At 49.8% G+C, this 20,249-nt stretch overlaps 1 protein-coding gene across 1 annotated transcript in view; it reads left to right on the forward strand.

Moving 5' to 3' along the window:
- Positions 1-16,725, forward strand: part of GABBR2 (gamma-aminobutyric acid type B receptor subunit 2) — a 331,202-nt gene extending 314,477 nt beyond the window's left edge. Inside the window, exons 15-19 of the mRNA XM_054584622.1 lie at positions 3,044-3,268; positions 5,127-5,309; positions 9,095-9,224; positions 12,870-12,987; positions 15,683-16,725. Coding sequence (XP_054440597.1) covers positions 3,044-3,268; positions 5,127-5,309; positions 9,095-9,224; positions 12,870-12,987; positions 15,683-15,848 — 822 coding nt within the window. The 3' untranslated portion in view covers positions 15,849-16,725. The remainder of the gene's footprint in view (positions 1-3,043; positions 3,269-5,126; positions 5,310-9,094; positions 9,225-12,869; positions 12,988-15,682) is intronic.
- The last annotated feature ends 3,524 nt before the right edge of the window (positions 16,726-20,249 follow it).

Raw genomic sequence — 20,249 nt, forward strand, 5'->3', positions numbered from 1 at the left:
GTGAGCTCCCCGTCACAGGAAGTGTGCAACATCCATCACTTGAGTGTCCCTGGGCCTTGTTGAATAGAGTGAAACTAGACTCTTTCCTGGATCCGTTCAGCCTCCATGTCCTTCATCCTGACTCTGAAATTAGATTACGTGAATCAGATTGACTTGTAACTGGATTTATCTGTAAGGTTTTGGCTGTTCATTATCTTCCCCACCTACTTCCAAAAGTGGTTGGAGAGGACTGTATCTCTTCCAGTAAAGCTAATACCTTCAATCAGATCACATCAATAAAACTATGTGACAGCACAAATGCTTTACTGTTTCCAGTGTGTTCAAAGAACTGTCCACAGCCCTCCTGGCCCAGAGGGTTTATAACTAAAAGCCCCCCATGAGCCCCTCCTGCTTGGGAACCTCAGAACCTCAGGGCTGGACAGAGCATGCACAGCCCCTGCGGCCCACTGGCTGTCCGATGTTTCCGCGCCCTCGAGCCCCACAGACCACCGTGGGCATCCCCAGCAAGTGCTCTTTCCCCCGCTGCCTCCGCACCTCCCGTAATGGGGAGCTCGCCCCCTTCAAAGCAGCCTGTGCGGTCTATGGACAGTATGTTAGTTTCCTGTGGCTGCCATAACAAACGACCACAAACGGGTGGCTTAAAACAACAGCAACGTGTTCCCTCACAGTTCTGGAGGCCGGAGGTCTGAGATCAAGGCAGAGTCCCGCTCTCTCTGGAGGCTCGAGGGGAGAGTGCTTTGCTTCCTTGTCTCTCCCAGGATCTGACGGCCCCAGGAATTCCTTGGCTGGTGGCTGCACTGCTCCCGTCTCCGCCTCAGCCTTCACTTGGCCTTCTCTTCAAGCCTGTCCTCTGTGTGTCTCCTAGAAGGACTCTTATTATTTGATTTAGGGCCCACTCAGATAATCCGGGCCGATCTCCTGTCAAGATCCTTGATTTTATCTGCCAAAATTTTTTCAGAGTAAAGTCACATTCACAGTTTTCATGGATCAGGATACGGACATGTCTTTTAGGGCCATCATTTTAGGGCATCCTAAAATGCCCGACCTGCAACCCAGGCATTTTAGGGCTCCCACTACAGATGGGTTGCTTTTCTAGAAAGTTCTTCCTTATCCTCATCTGAAGTCGGCCTCAGTGTAACCCGTGCCCATGAACCCTCACTGCCCTCCTTGAAGGCCTATAAACAAGTTACCCTCTGTTTCCTCCTGGCAGTCTTCAGAGATCCATAGCCAACCAACAGGTCCTCAGACTTGCCCCTGTTTCTTGATGGTGTGGTGACCCCCTGGCAGCATGGCAGAGAGAAGGCACACAGACCCCCTGTCAGAGAGCAAGGGTCCGGCTCACTCTCACTGCTGAGAGACCCAGGCAGGTCACCTCACCTGGCCCAGCCCCCGCCTATTCCCCTGTGAGACGCAGACAGCGCACCCAGGGCCCCTGTGGGTCCGCAGGGCCCGAACCCGAGGGAACCAGCACAAGACAGGCTTCCACAGCCATTGGCGTCCTCCCCTCATTCAGGGTCTGCTTCCTGGGCCTCTTGTTCCCCATTTTAAAAGGGATTTTTAAAAAATTAATCAGTCTATGAGGTAACACACTAAGAAAAGGAGAGAAAAACACCCATGACTGCATAATACCAATTACAAAATGGCTTTTAAATTCTGTACAGCTAGTTTTCATTTATAAAATAGTTTCATATTCCTCTTCTTATTTTATCTGGAAAGAAACTGTGAGATGGGTATTATTATTCCCATTTCACAGATACTGAAACTGAGGTCCTGGGAGGTGAAGTGACTTGCGTAGAGTCACACAGCCAGTGGAGAGCAGAGCAGATTCCAGACCCTCCGGCCCTGTGCCAGGGCCCCTTCTACAACACTGTGCGGCCCAACTAAACCAAACCTCAAAACAGTCCCCCACCGAGATGTTAAGTGGCCCATGCAGGATGTCAGATGGCCCCTGCTGCAGCGATGAGGTCAGAGGGCAGAGGGGCCTTTGAGGGAAGGCCTCCTGCAGGGGCTGGACCTCGCGGAAGCCCCTGCGCCAGCCAGCAGCCTCGGCCAGCCCTCACTCTCGCCCACGCCCCCAGGTCTGCCCTGCATTTCATCTGCACTTCCTCCTGCAGCCTGCCCTCCCCTCGGACCTCCTGTGAAGTTAATCTTCACACCCTGCTTCAGATTTCATTTTGTCTTCTACCCTGCTCAGTTCTGTTGGGAGATATTGCTTAAGACCAAAAGTAAATAAATTAATAATAATAATAGTAACAGTGGTTAAAGAGGTAGTTCATTTCCTGCTCAAGTAAGCAATCTAGGAGAGGTGTGGGAGCCCCCAGCCGCTGAGCTCCTTGCATCTCGCGGCTCCCGCATCTTCACCATGCTGCATCCACCTTGTGGTCTAAGATGACTGCTGAAGCTCCACCCATCACGTTCCACTCCATCTATGAGGAAGGAGGAAAAGAAACATCTTTCTCTTTAAAGACGCTTCCCAGAACATGTACACACTTGTACATACTACATGGCATTGCCCAGTACCTAGTCATATATAGACTAGGAAATAGAGTCTCTCTTCTGAGTAACTATGTGCCTTGTGGAGGTAATAGAAGTCTCAGACACAGGGGCCCCGCCTGGTTTAATAGAAGAAAGACTAAGCTGGACTTCTAGAGACATAGTCCACTTTTGCCACCATATTGCTATGTGGCCTTGGGCAAGCTCCTTCCTCCCTCTGGGCCTCAGTGTTCTCTATAGAATGAGGGGAGGGGGTTGAGATCATGTCTGATCGTCCCACCACAGCCTTCTGTGGGTCTGTGCATGAACCAGGGGTGGGGCAGAGGGCAACCAGACAGCTGTAACACTCCCAGTCTGCACCCTTAAATTCAGCCCAGGGCCATGAATGGAGACAGATCACGACAACCAGAAGACCTGGCTGACAGCAAAGCCCTAGCCTCCCTTCCCGCAGACCCAATTCCGGAGAAATCCTCAGTTCGGTTGCTTCTTAGCAGTGAGCGTGTGCCACCACTTGGTAATGACCTTCTTCCCTTTCTCTTCACCGTTTCAGTTGTTCGGTTGTTTCTTAGCTTGGGAGACGCGCAATGTCAGCATCCCTGCGCTGAATGACAGCAAGTACATCGGGATGAGCGTCTACAACGTGGGGATCATGTGCATCATCGGGGCCGCCGTCTCCTTCCTGACCCGGGACCAGCCCAACGTGCAGTTCTGCATCGTGGCCCTGGTCATCATCTTCTGCAGCACCATCACCCTCTGCCTGGTGTTTGTGCCGAAGGTACCGCCACCCTCGCCACCTGGGCCCTGGCCTCCGACCCCCACAGGGGATCACTGAGCTTCCTCCCCTCTCTGAGTGTCACACGTGCTTTTCTAAATAAGGAAACAATTCACATCACAGAAAGTTTGGAAAATGCAGAAAAGTGAAACACAATTTTTCAGAAATCTCACATAGTCCCACCACCCCAAAATAATCACTGTTAATGTTTTGTTTTGGTTTTTTACTGTTAATATTTTGTATGTGTTTCTTCCAGTGTTTTTTTAATAGTTAGACAGTGATGCTTTTTCGGATATAGATACAATAATAGCTCATATGATTGCTTTGTAGTTTGCCTTGTTCACTTAATTTTTGTGCTTTGTATTTCCCCACATTTATAACCATCACTGAGGGAGAGTTCCATATTGTCCACTCTCTTACAGTTGTTTCAAGATTTTCTGTATTATTAATAACCTTTTTTTCCTACATAATACATTTTCCTTATTTCCGATTATTCCCCTAAGATGGAGTGGCAGGCGCAGTAGTAGTGGGTCAAAAAGAATAATCATCTCAACAGCCACTTACATTTTTCATTCATCTGAAAAGCCGGCCTTCAGGGCCACCCTGCGAGGTAATTTTCAAATGTTATCCTATCCAGCAGCAGGCAGGTGAACGAGAGGCCTCGACCTCCCGGGAGCCCCTGCAGTAGCTGGTGTGTACAGAGGGAAGCCTGACCTCAGCGCGTCTCTGGAGTAGAGATGAGCAGGAAACAGGGAGAGCAGGCAAGGGGTGGCTGGCCCACGTCGGGGAGCGGCTGCCTAGGAGGAGAGGAGAGACCCCTCGGGCCCCTCCTCCCCGAGAGGCTGCACACGCACCTGTGTCCTCCCGGGTGCCTCCCCAGCCCCCAGCAGGGTCAGCTCTGCCCAAAGCCTCTAGCGTGTCCTCCTAACTTCCGTAGTCATCATCGCCTGCCCAGGCTCCAGGCCAGCGCCGCATCCCCTCAGCCTGCACCCTGACGTTCTCTCTGCCTGTGAAAATGCCTGATGAGCCTGAGCCCGGCTCTGGTCGTGTCACTCTGCTCTGTCACCCTCATCGCCCTCCTGGCTCCAGGGTCAAGTCTCTGACCCCGGGCTGCCCTTCAGGACCTTCCAGTCTCCCCAGAAATCCCTGTCTGCCGTCCAGACTGCCCTTCTCCACAAGCTCCCCGAGCCGCTGCCTCCCTGTGAGGACATATGCCGTTTCTTCCCCTGGGCTTCCCTCATCCTCACCATCCTTCCAGACCTTCCACAGGCCCCTCACCTCTGGACCACGCATCCTGGCAGTCAGGCATCGTGCCTCGCTCAGCCCCTGCTCCCCAGCACTGAGCCCAGAGCCTGCCTCAAACCAGAGATGTTTCACGACTAAAGGAGTAAGACCAGGGTCAAGTGGCAACCTTTTCTCATATATAAATGGCTTTGTCAGCGACAGAGCTAGTCAATAATCAGTCATCAATGGTTTTAACAAGGAGAAGCCTTCCCTGCCTTCCATCCCATTGTTGTCACAACTGTCACCTTCAGGTTTATTTTCCATTGGCACAAGGCCTGAGGCAGCACGAGGCTCAGAGGAAGCCAGGCCCTCGGGGCCCTTGGTGGGCTCTGCAGGATGGTCGGGACGCAGGTGAAATTGGGGACAGGAGACCCGACGTCCGCTGACAAGGAAGGAAACCGAGACTCAGCGACGGTAGGGGCCTACCCCAGGTCGCACACAAAGGAACGCAGGCAGTCCCGTGTCCTTGCGGTGGCCCCCTGTTGCCTCCAGCGCAGGACCTGCTGGGAAGAGCTGGATGGAGGAGGGCAGGGAGGACCGCAGGGTTCTCTCTTCAAACCCACCTTTGTCCTTTCAGCTTATCACGCTGAGGACAAACCCCGACGCAGCAACTCAGAACAGACGATTCCAGTTCACTCAGAATCAGAAGAAGGAAGATTCTAAAACGTCCACCTCAGTCACCAGCGTGAACCAAGCAAGCACATCCCGCCTAGAGGGCCTGCAGTCCGAGAACCACCGCCTGCGAATGAAGATCACAGAGGTACCTCCCTCGGCAGTGCCTGCCAGGGCCGGACCGCCCAGTGGAGCCCCCGTGCCCCGGGACAGGGCCTCTCAGAGCGGCCGCTTCCCCCACGTCTCCTGTAGGACATCCCTGCGTCGCGGCTGTGCAGTCCCGCCTGCTGCCGTGTGGCTGCAAGAACCGGGGGGAGCGTGAACTACACAGAGGCTGTTAGCCAGAATCCGGCAGGAGTTTATTGCCCACCTGGGCCAGGCTCTTGGGGTCCAGTGATGCCTGATTCAAGATGTCCCCAGAAAGAAAGGCGTTCTTAGACACTAGTGAACTTCCAGGTTAGAGTAGTAAGTTGGAAAACCTCAGGCGTACATCTCCTGTGTATCTCCTTTGCTACTCGCACAGAACACTTCACTTCCGATGCTTCTGGTCACTAAATGTGTGGGGTTTTTCCCCACGCCCAGACATTCTCTGTGACACCAGCTGGGTGTCCAAAAATTTAGCTCAATTCTAATACCGCCTACCTGGAGACAGTGTCAGATCCCATAGGTGAAAGGCTCAGTCCCACAACACTGCGGCTACTTCACTTCCGATGCCAATCACAAGTAGTAGGTCCCCAAGTTGCCCTCAACTTCTGCCCGACTGAGCTACAAATCGGAGGGTCCCACGATCCCCTCCTCAGGTTCCAACAGTTGGCTAGAGCAGCTCACAGAATTTAGGGAAACACTGACATTTACCAGTTTATTAAAAGGCGTGATAAAGGATACAGAGGAACAGCCAGATGAAGAGATGATACATAGAGCAGAGTCTGGCTGGGTCCCAAGCACAAGAACTTCTGCCCCCACGGAGCCAGGGTGTGTCGTCTTCCCCGTGTGGAGGTGTCTGCGGCTGGGGAGCTCTCCAAACCCTGTACTTGTGGGATTACTACGGAGGCTTCATCACGCAGGCCTGATCCATCTTTAAGTCCGTCTCCAGCCTTTCTCCCTTCTCAAGAGAATAGGGGCAGGGCTGAAAATCCCAAGCTTCTAATCGTGGCTTGGTCCTTCTGAAACCAAGTTGGGGCAATCCTGGGAGCCCCCCCCCCCCAGGGTTGCCTCATTAAAACAAAAAACACACCTATCATGCAGGAAATTATACAAGGGTTTCAGGAGCCCTGTGTCAGGAACCTAGGCGGCAGATGGCAAAATAGACCTTCTATTATTTCACAAGTAGCTTCCTAACTGTGTACCCCGCCCCTTGATTTTTCACTCTCCCTAAACACCCCAAAATCACCTGCATCTATACAACGTACCCCAAGAGAGGAGGAAGTGAAGACACCCAGGGGAGAGAGATTGTTGCAGCAGACCTCACTTCCAACCTGAAGGTCCTGAACTGGCTCTTGAATATTTCAGAGAGGCCCCAACTACATTCCTTTGTGCCCAGCCAAACCTCAAATCCTGCACTTCCTATACCAGGGAGGGGAAACCAAATTACCTTCTTCTGTCCACCCCTCCCTTGGGGCCAAGGGTTGGGACTGGGCCCATGGTGCCTGGGCCACGTGTTTAATAGAGGAATCCTGACTCAGTGGGACAGGAGAGGAACAAAGGAGGGTGTATTCTGCGTAGGGGTGTCCAACCTTTTGGCGTCCCTGGGCCACCCTGGAAGAAGAAGAGTTGTCTTGGGCCACACATTAAGTACACAAGCACTAATGAAAACTGATGAGCAAAAAAAAAAGTTTTAAGTAAGTTTACAATGTTGTGTTGGGCCGCATTCACAGCCATCCTGGGCCACATGTGTGACCCATGGGCCACGGGTTGGACACCCCTGGGTTAGTTAGGTTACTGGCTAAGCCTCTGTAACAAAGAGGCACCCAAATAAAGTGGCCAAAGAAAATATACATTTATTTCTCTCTCACAGAACAGTGCTAAGGAGAGAGATCCAGAAGGGCTGGCAGCCCTGCTCCCCAAGGTCATTGCCAGATGAGACTCCTTCACGGGAGCCTGCCGCTCCCCCGTCCTCAGCAGTGCAGTTAAAGCCAGGAGGGAGGCATGTCCTGTTCTCAGGTGCAGGAAGGAAAGAGAAAGGAAGTCCACGCAAGGGATTGCCTTTTAAGCAAGTGATACAAAATTGAGCGCATTTGGGCTTTGTTCCAGTTACATTGACAGGAACTTATGCATCACACTTAGCCACAGGGAGGCTGGGAAATGTAGTCTCTAGCTAAGAGTCCCAAGGAACAGGGTTGTCAGATGAGATACGGGATCCTCAGTTAAATTTTAACTTCAAACTAACAGCCAATCATATTTTTTTGGTATAAGTATGGCCCATACAATAATGGGGATGTACTTATTCTAAAAACTCATTCCTTATTATCTGAAATTCCAATGTGACTGAGCATTCTGTATTTTTAGTTGCTAATCGGGCCGTCCCTACTGTCTGGGCTCACAGTGGTCTGCCACAAAGACCCTCTGCACAGTCGTGCATGCACTAAAGCTGGCTGCTCGGACAGGCAGCCCTCCGTCAACGGGCACTCAGCAGGAAAGGTTTCTGGTCCTCGGCTTCCGCTTGCGCACTCGAGCCCTGAGGAGGGCACTCCCTTTAGGAAACTCAAGCCCCAAGCCACTGTCAAAACCCTGAAGTGTTCAGCTGGTTTTCCCGGACTTGAATCACAATCTGGCTTCCTGTTGCTTCTACCCTCTGATCCTAGCCTTGCCTTTTGAGTCTCTCAGAAAAAGGTATCTCTCTCTCCTCCACATGAAAACATAGTAAATAATTCATGGCCGTGCTCTTGACATCAGAACAGCACTTTACAGTCTGCATGGTCCCCTCCCTTATGCTGTACAAGTGTGCCCATCCCCCTCCCCAGCTACCATCCGCTCCCCAACACACACACATTCCCCACGCTTGTCAGGGGCCGAACTGCCCAGGGCTTGTGTCTGAGTTTTATACAGGGTCCTGCACAAACAACGCCCCTTATCCATTACAAACTCTTTTATTACAAAATCATAAGCATGTAATTCTGTAACATAACAATATCACACTCAAACATACCATATGGCATTTTAGGTGAAATGTTCAGATTAAAACTATAAGTTATTACACCCATATTATTACCCTACCAACCACACCCAAGAAGGTGTTACTTCTGCCGGACCCTGTACAACCTGGGGCTGACTGGGCTCTATCCTGCTCAGCTCTGCTGAAGGCACCCCCACTGACCCGTCTCTGAGATGGTGCGAGGCTCAAAGCTGATCGGTCCTGCAGATCTGTCCCTCCCCCCACACCAAGGGTTCTGCTAGTATCAGTAACACTAATCACAGTAATACTGTAGTGGCAGGTTACTCATACTATGTGTCAAGCACCAGACCAAACTTTTATTATGTTACCTCACTTAATCTTCACAAGATCCCTGGGGGGTAGGTACTTTAATACCCCGTTCTACAGATGAAGGATCTGAGACTCGGTTCTCACCAGCCAGCTCACAGCCCGTAAAGAGCAGCCCTGGGTTTGCCTTGTCCAGCTTCAGAGCCTGCGCTGTGAAGCTCTCCCCACCCACGCCCCGCCTCCCTGGGCTGTGCCATCAAGGCACAGTCCGCACTGGACCCACCATCGCAAAGCCCAGGCCCCTCTGACCACAGCTTCTCCTGGAACAAGAGCTGGCAGGAGCCTTCTGTGTCTCCTCCCCGACACAGCAGCCCCTCCGGCTCTCAGTGCCCTCCCAAAGCTAACCCACGGCCCAGCCCTGTGACCCAGTGCATCACTTCTTGGCTCTTGACACCTGGCTGCCAGGGCTGGCGCTGGGCTGGAGCTCTGACTCAGCTGGAGCCTTTGTCTTCTAGCTGGATAAAGACTTGGAAGAGGTCACCATGCAGCTGCAGGACACGCCAGAAAAGACTACCTACATTAAACAGAACCATTACCAAGAGCTCAACGACATCCTCAACCTGGGGAACTTCACCGAGAGCACAGGTGAGAGGAGGTGGGGCCTCTGTAGTGGGGGTCCTGGGGATCAGACACCAGTCGTCCACCTTCCATTTGACAGAGGGAGAACGTAAGGTCAGAGAAGGGCAGGGCTGGGCTGAAGCCACACAGGCAGAGCCGAAGCATCTGGAACGCCCATCTCTGGCCACAATCCAGTGTTCTTCTGGAGCTGCAGGCAGAGCTTCTGTTTCCTCAGACCCTAGGGCTCCAGGTGCTCATTTGCACACATGGCTAGCATCGCCGGTGCTCTGATTGGGGCACGCTGTTCTCATAGGCCCCCGTCCCTCTCCCAACATTTCTCAGTGTCCGACGCACCTGATCAACGTCCAGGAAAGGAATGGTCAGCAGGACATGACATGACACGGGTCTCCCAACCACCTGGGAAATGCAAGCTGAAGTAACACAGGCCATTTTGCCTACATTTCGGCAGAATTTTAGAAGATTACCACTGCTGATAAGAGTGTGTGGAAATGAGCGTTCTCCTGCAGCGTTTTGGGAGCCAGTCTGGCACCCCCCAAATGCTAGATGTAAAACCCCTCAGCCTTGCAGTTCTGCCAGCGGGAGCCTGCCCTTGGAAGCGCTCCCACATGGGCAAAGATAGAGACACATGCTGTTCATCACATTATTTTTAGGGACGAAAAACTGGAATTAAATGGTCATTATTTGGGGTAGTTTCATTAATTATGATACAGCCAAACAAGGCGCATAATACCACTATTAAAAAGTGAGGTGGACCTATTTGTGCAGACATGGCAAGATCCCCTAGTGAAAAAGCAAGATGAAGACCAGCATTATGATACATATAAATGTATATGTGTAAGTGCATTTTTTAAAAGATTTTTTTTATTTTTAGAGAGAGAGGCGGGAGAGAGAAAGAGAAGGAGAGACACATCAGTGTGTGGTTGCCTCTCACATAACCCCCACTGGGGACCTGGCCCGCAACCCAGGCATGTGCCCTGACTGGGAATCAAACCGGCGACCCTTTAGCTTGCAGGCTGGCACTCAATCCACTGAGCCATACCAGCCAGGGCTTTTCTTTTTTTTTATTTTATTTTATTTTATTTTTATGTGTTTATGTGTACAAGTACATTTTTAAGAAGACTTGAAAGAACAGACACCAGGTAGTTAGCAGTATCCACCTATGTGGAAAGGGGGCCAGTATATGGGGAGGGTAGGTGAGAAAGGAATTTTTACATTTCATTTTATATACTTCTTTGTTGTTTGTATTTTATCATTTGCATATATTCATATCTGTTACAAAATTAATTTTTAAGTCAATGAAAAATCTTGTTTCTTTTTTGTTATGTAACTAATAACTCATCTTATAAAATTAGTATACGAAATTATAATTAATTTTCTTGTATATAATATATTATAAAGGCAATATTACAAACTTATTGTATAAGACATCTATTGCTAAAATGTTTAAATTGAGGAAACAAGGAAATTGAAAGAATAAAAATTATTCCTAGCAATTTTAGTATCTGGGAGAGGTAGGCATTTCAAATTAGCAGAGGAATAAATAATTCAATAAATTTCATTGGGATAAATGGGTAGTCATTTGGAAAAAAAAAAAGTTAGATGCTTACCTCACACTTTACACAAAAATCCAAATGGATGCAGGATTTAAATATAAAAAGCCATGAATATATTAGAAGAATTTATTTTATCATCTCAGATGAGGGAAGGACTTTTTAAGTTTGATGCAAAACATGGAAACCACAAAAGACTGACAAATTAAACTGCGAAAGAAAATTTTTTAACAGTGCAAATGCTATCATAAACAACAAAGTAAACCCAAAAATATTCTAACTCAGGTAAGAAGCTTATTTCCTTATGTATAAGGAGAAATTATATGTAATTGTATACAAAGTATATATAATCATATGAAATTTAATAAAGAAAAGACCACCGAGCCAAAGGAAAAGTGGGCCAGAGAGCTTGTACCAAGGGAAACACAGGTGGTTCATATGCTTCTGAAAAGATGCTCCATCTTGCTCCTTGCTGAGGGAGTGCAAATTAAATCTGCAGTGACATACTGTTTTCACCCATAAGACGAGCAAAGTTCGGAGATGAAAAAGTTGCTGAGAATGAGAGGAAACAGGTGGCAAAATGGGCGTAAACATTGCTGGTTGAACTAAAAGCCTCTCTAATCCAGCAACTCCACTTCTGGAATTTATCCTAAGGCTATACAGGCAACTGTCGTCATTCATGACCATTAAGTTGTATAAAGTCACTGTGAGTGACTCTGGAACCACGGTTCTTAGGGGAAATGCCGGGTGAGGTTCCTGCAGGCCTCTTGCAGGTTGACCTTTTTTGTTAACAGATCAGTACAAAACTTTGTTTTATGTGTATTTGTTTAAATGCACCTTATGTAATATATATCATTGATGCATTTACATTGAACTCACACACATATTTTCTCCAGGCACATCACAGCTTAGAAACATGAGACAGCCCTTCAGCATACAGTTGGAGACCATTTTTAATAGTGAAATCACCAGCACAAAGCACAGAAATGTGAAAAATGTGGCCCTACGTAGACCACAAAAAAACACTCATTTATAGAATGAGAGCTGAAACAAGAAGACAGTGTCAACCTCACCTGAGAATGTACGCGTCGGGCAACTCCAATTTTCCAATACCTCGTGTGTGTCAGCAAATGACCACAAAAACATCACAAGTATTGATTTCGGGGTTACAAGTAAGTTTCAGTGAGCAGGAGAATTAACAAAAATACAGACTCCATGAATAAGGAGAACTGACTGTGCTCCGTGGATGCAAAAATGATACGTATAAAGTTGCCCACTGCGGGGGAAGAAGAAAACATTGAGGCCCCCTGCAGATGAATCCCAGTCTCGCAGCGAGGAGACGGTGTTCATATCTCATATTTCTTTAACTCCCCCCAGGTAGTCTGAAGCACAAACAGGAGTGAGAGCGTGTTCTGTGGATACACAGTATTCCTTTGAGTGGAGGCCCCATATGTACCTACGAGTATGTAACTAATCCATTATTACTGGACAGATTAGGATTAGTTCCAAGTTTTTGATATTGTAAACAATGCCAATTTGAACATCTTGTATGTATCTTCACACAGATCTTTAATTATTTCCTAAGGATAATTCCCAAAAGTGGAAATTCTGAGCAAGACATACGCACTTTCTAAAGTGTTTGATGCTTATTGACAGTGCCCTCCAGAAAGATTGTGTCCATTTATACTCCCACTGGAAGATTACTATTACTATTCTTTTAAATTCTTGGAAAATATACCTTAGAGTTTTTTCTTTGTCATTACATCCCTATGCACCAGTGAACCTCTAATGTTACGTTACCTTCATTGGCTGACATGATTCCCCCCCGCCCCCCACACACATTTTTTTCCCAGAGAAAAGGAGGGCACAGGGCACTCCATACACCTCCCCAGCACGCCGCTTCGGTCCCTGGGCGGAGGCTTCTGAGCTCCCTGCTTTGGTCCCAGGAGAGCTGCAGAAGAGACCAAGGCTTGGAGAATGCAGAGAGGTGCTGGGCTCTTTTGCATTCTCTCTCCTTGGGCAGCATCCTAAGAAGACTGATTGTCGATTTTTAAAAACCAAGTTAATATAATGTGTTATGATATTGTTGTTTTACATTCAGATGGGGGAAAGGCCATTTTAAAAAATCACCTCGATCAAAATCCCCAGCTACAGTGGAACACAACAGAGCCCTCGCGAACATGCAAAGATCCTGTAGAAGACATAAACTCCCCAGAACAGTAAGTACTTTCTCCTTGGGAATTGTTGCTGAAGTGTACGTGACTCCTGCAGAATGGTTTACAATTTGCACGATGTTTTCATGTGTGTCATTGTTTGAACTCCACAGCAGTCCCATGGTGCAGGTCAGATGACAATGCTCATTTTACAGACGAGAAAACTAATATTCACAAAAGGGAGGAGACTTGTCAGAGCTCACCCAGTTGCTAAGTGCAGGAGAGAGGATTTGAACTAGGGTCTGTCTGATATCAGATCCCATGTTCTCCAGTGTAGCACACGGCCTTTGTTATGTATAAAATTTAATCTCACTAAGTGCGTATATTTAACAACGATTTACTGAGACCTACTATGTGTCAGTCTGAGCAGTGAAGAAAGCAGACAAAAATCACTCCCTTCATGGAGCTTCCAGTCTATCTGCTAAGACAATAACTTAAAAAGCAAAACCTAGTATGTTAAATGATACGTGCTTTGGAGAAAAAGCAGGGAAGGGGGTTAGGAGTATAATTTTAAATAGGGTGGTCAGAGGAGACTCAATGAGGAGGTAACATCTAAGCAGAGACCTGGGCATCTCAGTTTGCTTTGTTCCCACTGGTAGTTTTTAGCTTTTCCCAGCTCACAGCAGAATGGAAGCAGAGATTAGAAACGCCAACCCCTCGAGTTGGCTCCTGCGAAGTGACACATGGTGAGGAACCAGCAAAAACAGCTGAATCACCCACTGCTGTGTCATTTAGGGCCTTTGGGTGTTAGAGCTAATAGCCTCTCAAACCAATGAGCTCCAAGGCTCACTGGCTTACAGTGCAGAACGACTGCTGATGGTTACCTGACATGTGTCACCGGTTTACTTGTCAGTTCTCTACACCAACGTGTCAGCACCTGGACAGTAAGATGTGGGTCCTTCATGTATCCCTTGGACTGAACGCAGCTTCAAGTGCTGAGCAGGTTCTCAGCAAGTGTCTGTTGAATGAATGGAAATGTAAACAGGATCCCACCAGACAACAGAATTCTGTGGCCCTGACAAGCAGACAGATGCCCCCTTTGCCCAGGTCGATGGCCCTGCCGGGAATGCTCGGACAGGGCACCCTTTCCCAGGTCAGAGTTTATTCTTCATGGCCTTTTTCCTAGACTCTTCGCCCACGGCATCTTGCCTTAAGGAAGTGGTTGTAGATGATGTTATACAGGTTCAACTTTGATTGCAAAATGAGGTCTCTTACACCCTCATCTCATGAGCATCTGTGAAGTATCTCAGGAGAAGCCCTCTGGCCAGCAGGTCCGCAGGGAGTGGTGCAGCCCCGCATTTGTCCCCTTCCATCTCCAATCCCCACCTTCCAGTCCAGGGCACATCCTGTTGGAACGAGGCAGCCCGTGAGTGGATTGACCTCCCTGACAGAGCTCGGAGGTTTAACACAAGCAAGAGTCCCACCTGGCTTTGTTTCTGCCTTTGTTTCCGTGAGCACAGTAGACAAATTCATCTTGATAACGGGAATACTGCCTTTGCCTTCTGGGTTTTTGTGAAGGCCTGGGTTTTATCCCACCTGCATGGCCAGGCACTGGGGATCCAGAAGGACTAAGAATACAGGGAATGCAGTTTCCCGGCTGCCGTGGAGGAGTGCACAGAGCGCAGCTGAGCAGAGCGGGGGCGGTGGCCTGGGCACATTCCCCCAACAACTGAGGTGACTTCCTGACCCGCCAGTCATGCTGAAGACTGAGGAGAAGGCGAGTGCAGAGGGTGTGGCAGCAAGAAGCTGCCTTCTGACTCCCTTCTCTATCTGCTGCTCCATCAGCCACACGAATCTGCCTCCTGGGTCGGGGTTTTCTGGCTGTATCTCAGAAACTTACCGAGGGCTCTGGGGGCTTAAAGAAGGAAGGGGCTCACTCTCCAAGGGGGTTAATACAAAGAACTGGACCTTTAAGGAAAAGCAGTTCATCAGCTCAGGAAGTAGAGCAAGCTTCTCCGGGCTGGGGAAACAACGTGTGCAAAGGCACAGAGAGTGGCCATGAGCAGAGTTTTAGGGGAAACTAGCCACCAGAGGGTGGCATGTACAGAGACGGGGAGTGGAAGATTCAACTGGAGAATCTGGCGAGAGACAGACCTTAGAGAGCCCTGAGTGTCCCATCTCAGTATGAAACATAATGCCAGTCACCAAAGAAGCTCAAAGACCGGGAAGGAATCTATTGGAATTGGCCCAGCGAGAAGGGCTGAGGACCTGGGCAGGCAGGACAGGCAGAGCCAATGGGGAAGGACAGATAAGCTGCAAAGCCTTTTGGGGATGGAACCCAAAGTCAAGTCCATGTGGAGGCTTGTAAGCATAGGGAATGAGGACTGTCTCTGTTTGCAGCAAAGGCCTGCTGGAAGGGCAAAGCCTTGTTCTTAGAAATCACTGGAAGCTCACGAAGCATCCTCCTTGTTTATCGTCTTCCTGGTTATTCCCAGGGCAGTCGTTGACACAGGTGGTCCTGCATTAAATACCTGCCGGACAGGCAGGTGAATGGTTAGGTGATAGGATGGACAGATCTTGAAATCAGAGAAAACTGTGCTCCTACCATAAGCCTCTTAGCCAAAGCAAGTCCAAGGAACTTTCTGGTGAGCAGCCAGGTAGCCTCCGTTAACACGCCTCTCTCTCTCTCTCTTTCTCTCTCTCTCTCTCTCCCTCTCCCTCTCTCTCTCCCTCTCTCTCTCTCTCTCTCTCACTGCCACAGCATCCAGCGCCGGCTGTCCCTCCAGCTCCCCATCCTCCACCACGCCTACCTCCCCTCCATTGGAGGCGTGGACGCCAGCTGTGCCAGCCCCTGCGTCAGCCCCACCGCCAGCCCCCGCCACAGACACGTGCCACCCTCCTTCCGAGTTATGGTCTCGGGCCTGTAAGGGTGGTAGGCCTGGGGCCGGGGCCTCCCCCAGGACAGAACCACATGGAGCAGGGGCGCCTGCTGCAGGAGCGCGGTCGGATCTGGCTGCGGAGGAGCTGGGCGCCACGGCTGGCCTCACGGGACTGCTCGGAGGCACTCAGGTGGACTGACGGGCGCACCTGGCACCTGACCTCGCGCCTTATTTGTGAAGTTTTTATTCTTTCACAAAGAAGAGGAATGGGAATGGCTTCTTCCTTCATGTCTGCAAACAGGAGAAACTAGGATATGTGAAACTTTGGGAAAAAAAAAAAGTCCTAGACAAGGAAAGAGTCACTAGACCTCCAGCTAGAAGTCACTGAGCAGCCTTGAGAAGAGAAAGGGCTTCTGGAGGAGCGGCCTCTGCCTCTGCACACATGTCACTGGCCGTGGCCCCCCCAGGCCAGCCCTTCTCCCCTCCAGGGGGGGAAGTGGGCAGGGCAGCCAGGCCCCCAGCTGCCAGACCAGCCAACCCCAGCCTTCCTGGAGCAGGGAGCCTGCAGGAAGGGCAGCGAGGCGCAGCTCCACGGCCGGTGGCCACGGCTGGGGTGTGGGAGCAGGCTGAGCGCATGCCTCCCGGTGGGACCTTACTCTCTGATAAATGCCACACATTAACACAATAACACCCGTTCTGGACCGTGGGGATTTAGGGCGCATCACTGCAGACCCGCTCTGCAGCATTCGCCGACAGTCAGTCATGCACCCACCACGCTGGCCACGTCCTTGTGTTTGTATCAGGCGTTCCCGGCAATAAGGGGGGGCCGCCTGAGCTGATCATGGAATGTCTGTTCCCAGCACACACAAAAAAGAAAGATTGTGCACTTTAACCTCTCTCCAGGGCCCAAGGGCTTGCCGGGTTGATTTCCGCCCCCCCCCCCCCCCCCCCCCCCACTGACTTTGTTTCTAACCAAAGTGAATCATGGGCATTCTTCTAGAAGACATCCCTGTAGTAGAAGGGAAAAGAGTTGCTAGCTGAGGGCGCCCCTCGGCTTCCAGAAGGCAGCCTTCAGTCCAGACAAGCCAGTGAGCTGTGCCCATGGGGGTCACAGGGGTGATCAGTCAGCACACTGATTCTCATTCATAAGATCGCTCTTCCCTTTTCACTGAACCCCAAAGAGCACCGGCCTGAGAGTAAGACAGACCTGGGGTCAAGTCCTCACTCCACCGCTGACTCCCTCCATGACCTTGGGCAAGTCACCGGTGTCTCTCTGAGCCTCAGTTTCCCATCTCTTAACAAGTTGGGGTTGAAATAACACCCATCCTGCCTACCTCACAGGGTCACTCTGAGGATCAAAACTTGATCTCGTGCAGGAAAGCTTCGGACCAAACAGCGAAGCGGCCCTGACCCGTGAGGTATCAGGATGACCATGACCTTCAGCCCTCACAGCAGCCAGGGGAGTGGCCCAGAGAAGCTCCCAGCACAGCCCTCCACCAGGACCAGCTGGCTGGAGAGAGGCTCCCAATGACTTTTGTGACATTCCTAGACAGGTTCATTCTTTGCTAAAGAAAGGCCTGAATGACAACGTCCAGGACATCTGCACAACTGAGCAGTTGCTCACTCCCTAAAGAAACCTAATGGCAGCTTCACCAGGCAGGCAATAATCTCCTCCCAGACCCCGAAGTCAGGAATATGCTGCTGTCACCACCAGGCTTTGACAAAAGGGCCCGCAGGAATTTTACCATCACCAACATTTCAAAACACCCTATTCCACGTAGCATAGCGTTCCTCCCCCCTCCCCCAAGAGAGGTTATGGAGGTACTGTAGCTTTTAGGGGGAAAAAAATGTTAACACATCACAGGTCAAGTTGAAGTCATTGTCTGTTTTGGCACTAAAAATCGGTGTTGTCACTCACTGTGTATTACCAGTATTTACTTGCTTTCTTGATTTCACCAAAATCAGATTTAATTTAAAGGGCCACAATAATTTTTCAAAGAGAAAGAGACGATTCATGTACATAATGTATACACACACAAAAATACCTGTAGAAATATTATTCCAGCATAGCAAGAAAAAAAGAAAAGTATTGGACAGTCGGAGGTGAGTGTGCGCATCTGTAACCCATTGTGACTCCTGAGCGTGCACCAGTCTTCTAGGTTAACCCACGAAGTACATTCTCTGTCTTAATGATACTGTAGGTTCACCCATTTTTTTAAAATTTCCCTGCAAATAATAAGACCCACAGAAGTGACTCTAGCTATGTAACGGTCTGTTCTTTTATACACAGCAAACACACCGTACATCTCCAAAAAGGCTTCAGCCTGAAGGTGTTTTCCAATGATGTTAGTGCACAACGCTTTAAATTAGACTGGAACTGCCAGAATCAAATGTAAATGAGGAATTTCTCGTACCCCTATTGCATGGTATCAATTTTTAATAAATTGTTGCAAATTTGTTTTTATGAATAAAAGGGAAAAAACTGTCGTCTTTAATGCCTACTCTTGAGCCCAAAATGCAGGGCATTTCAGGCCCTAGTCCTCTGCTCAGAATCTCAAGGGACAGTTCTGGGGCTGCCTGTTCAGCCTTATCCCTTCCTTCAGAAGCTGCCCTCCCCTGCCTTCTGCAGACAGTCACCATGTTACTGTGTGACCCAGCTCCTGGCCACAGGTGGTGGATCCAAAGTGGGAACCTGACCTGAGCTGGGCCAGTGGGAAGTCCCTTCCCCAGGATTCCTCCACGTAGAGAGACGTAGTTGGCCACGAAAGAGAAAAATGAAACCAACACAAAGAGAAGCAAGATCAAGAGGTGGGTTCCGATGCATCTGAGTGTCTGGACAGCTGTTCCTGAAGGCCAGCAGCCGCTGAGCCTTCCCATGCAGGGGTGTACAGGCCTTCCTTGGAATCTCCTGTCCTTCAATACATCACCCTCTTTGTCAGGGTTGGTTCAAGTTCGGTCCCCTTGACGTGCAACCAAAAACTTCCTGTCTAACCCAAAAGCCTCACAGCCCAGCCCTGACACTCCCTCCAGGCCATGACAGCCTGTGAGGTTTGGCCCCCTGCTCCCTTCCAGCCTTATCACCCACCTCCTCCTGGATCCTATAGACTGTTAGCATTTCCTCCACCATGCTGGCCTCTCAGCCTACCTCTCCATCTCAAATCCTCCGTACTCTTCAAAGTCCCGAGCAAAACACTATCCTAGAGTCCCCAACGTGAAATCATCCCTTCCTGTCTCGCATGCTGAGGATACTATTCCTCTCTCATGGCACTGCCCCTCCTCCCCACCCCAGACCATAAGCTCCCTAACGATTGGGCTCACATCTGCTTCCTCGATGTCCCACCCAGCATCTGTCCTTCGCATTAACTCAGAACAGGCTTTAGCGAGGCTTCGGCGGCATCGAACATTTCAGCTGAGCCATGCCTATATTGGTTGCTGGGTCTGGAAGACTGAGCAAGGACAAAGTGCCCAAGCGGGCTGGGGAGGCCCGATGCCACGTGACTGGGTGCAGACCCCAGAAGCAGGGGTACTGGGCCCATAGACTTCACTGGAAGGCTGGTTCCAGGCTGGAGCTTTCTGGTGCCCAGGATTCTAAGTGGTGAACCTGTCAAGGAGCAGGCCTCCAGAATCCTGGTCCTGAGAGAGCCCTGCTCCATGCCACCTTTTATACAGCTCCCAGTGTGATGTAGGCTGTTCAAGGATGGGAAACAGGTCCCACAAAGAGGAGGAATACCCAAGGTCACCTAGTGAGTCATGGCAAAGGCAGGAACAGAACCAAAATCCTGGCTGGTCTTCTTTCTCTACCTGATCTAGAGCCACAGAAATGAAGAGCTAAAAAGGACCTTAGAGGTCTTGTCCAGCCCCTCATTTTATAAATGGGGAAACTGAGGCCCCATGACAAGAGTCAAGGTCAAACAGAAGGTCCTGAGAAAGCAGAAGGTCCTGAGAGGGCAAGCATGGAACCTGGATGTCCTGGCTTTGATAAACCAGCTCTTTTTATCACAAGTCCATTTCCTCATACCTGACCCAGAATCACAGGTAGGAAGAACCACCATGGCGGAGAGACACCACAACATGGAGACATTTCTCTGCTGCCTCAGGTTCTTGAGAGACCGCCCTATTTCTCCAATAAATATGGAATCAACTGATGGAAACGCCTGAATTCCCCTCTTAGCATGTCTGAGAGGGGAAGGGTTGAAGAAAACCCTCATTACCATCATCACTAGAGCTCTCCATGTCTTGCTTGGCTTTGAGGAGCAGGTCTGTGTTAACTGAAACCTGAAGGAAAGGCCCAGAGAGCAGTGTTGCACTTTGCTCTTCTTGTCCTCCACCTGGAGAGCAATGAAAAGAGGGAAACTGAGCTCTGGTGACATCATTTGAGCTCAAGGACCAGCAACGGCTGAAGATACATCTGCCCTTGAGCCTCTTGGTTTTGAACTAATATGTCCCTTT

Source organism: Pteronotus mesoamericanus, unplaced genomic scaffold (assembly GCF_021234165.1).
Source record: "Pteronotus mesoamericanus isolate MK-2021 breed Mesoamerican mustached bat unplaced genomic scaffold, CSHL_Meso_final contig_78, whole genome shotgun sequence".
Lineage (NCBI taxonomy): Eukaryota > Metazoa > Chordata > Mammalia > Chiroptera > Mormoopidae > Pteronotus > Pteronotus mesoamericanus.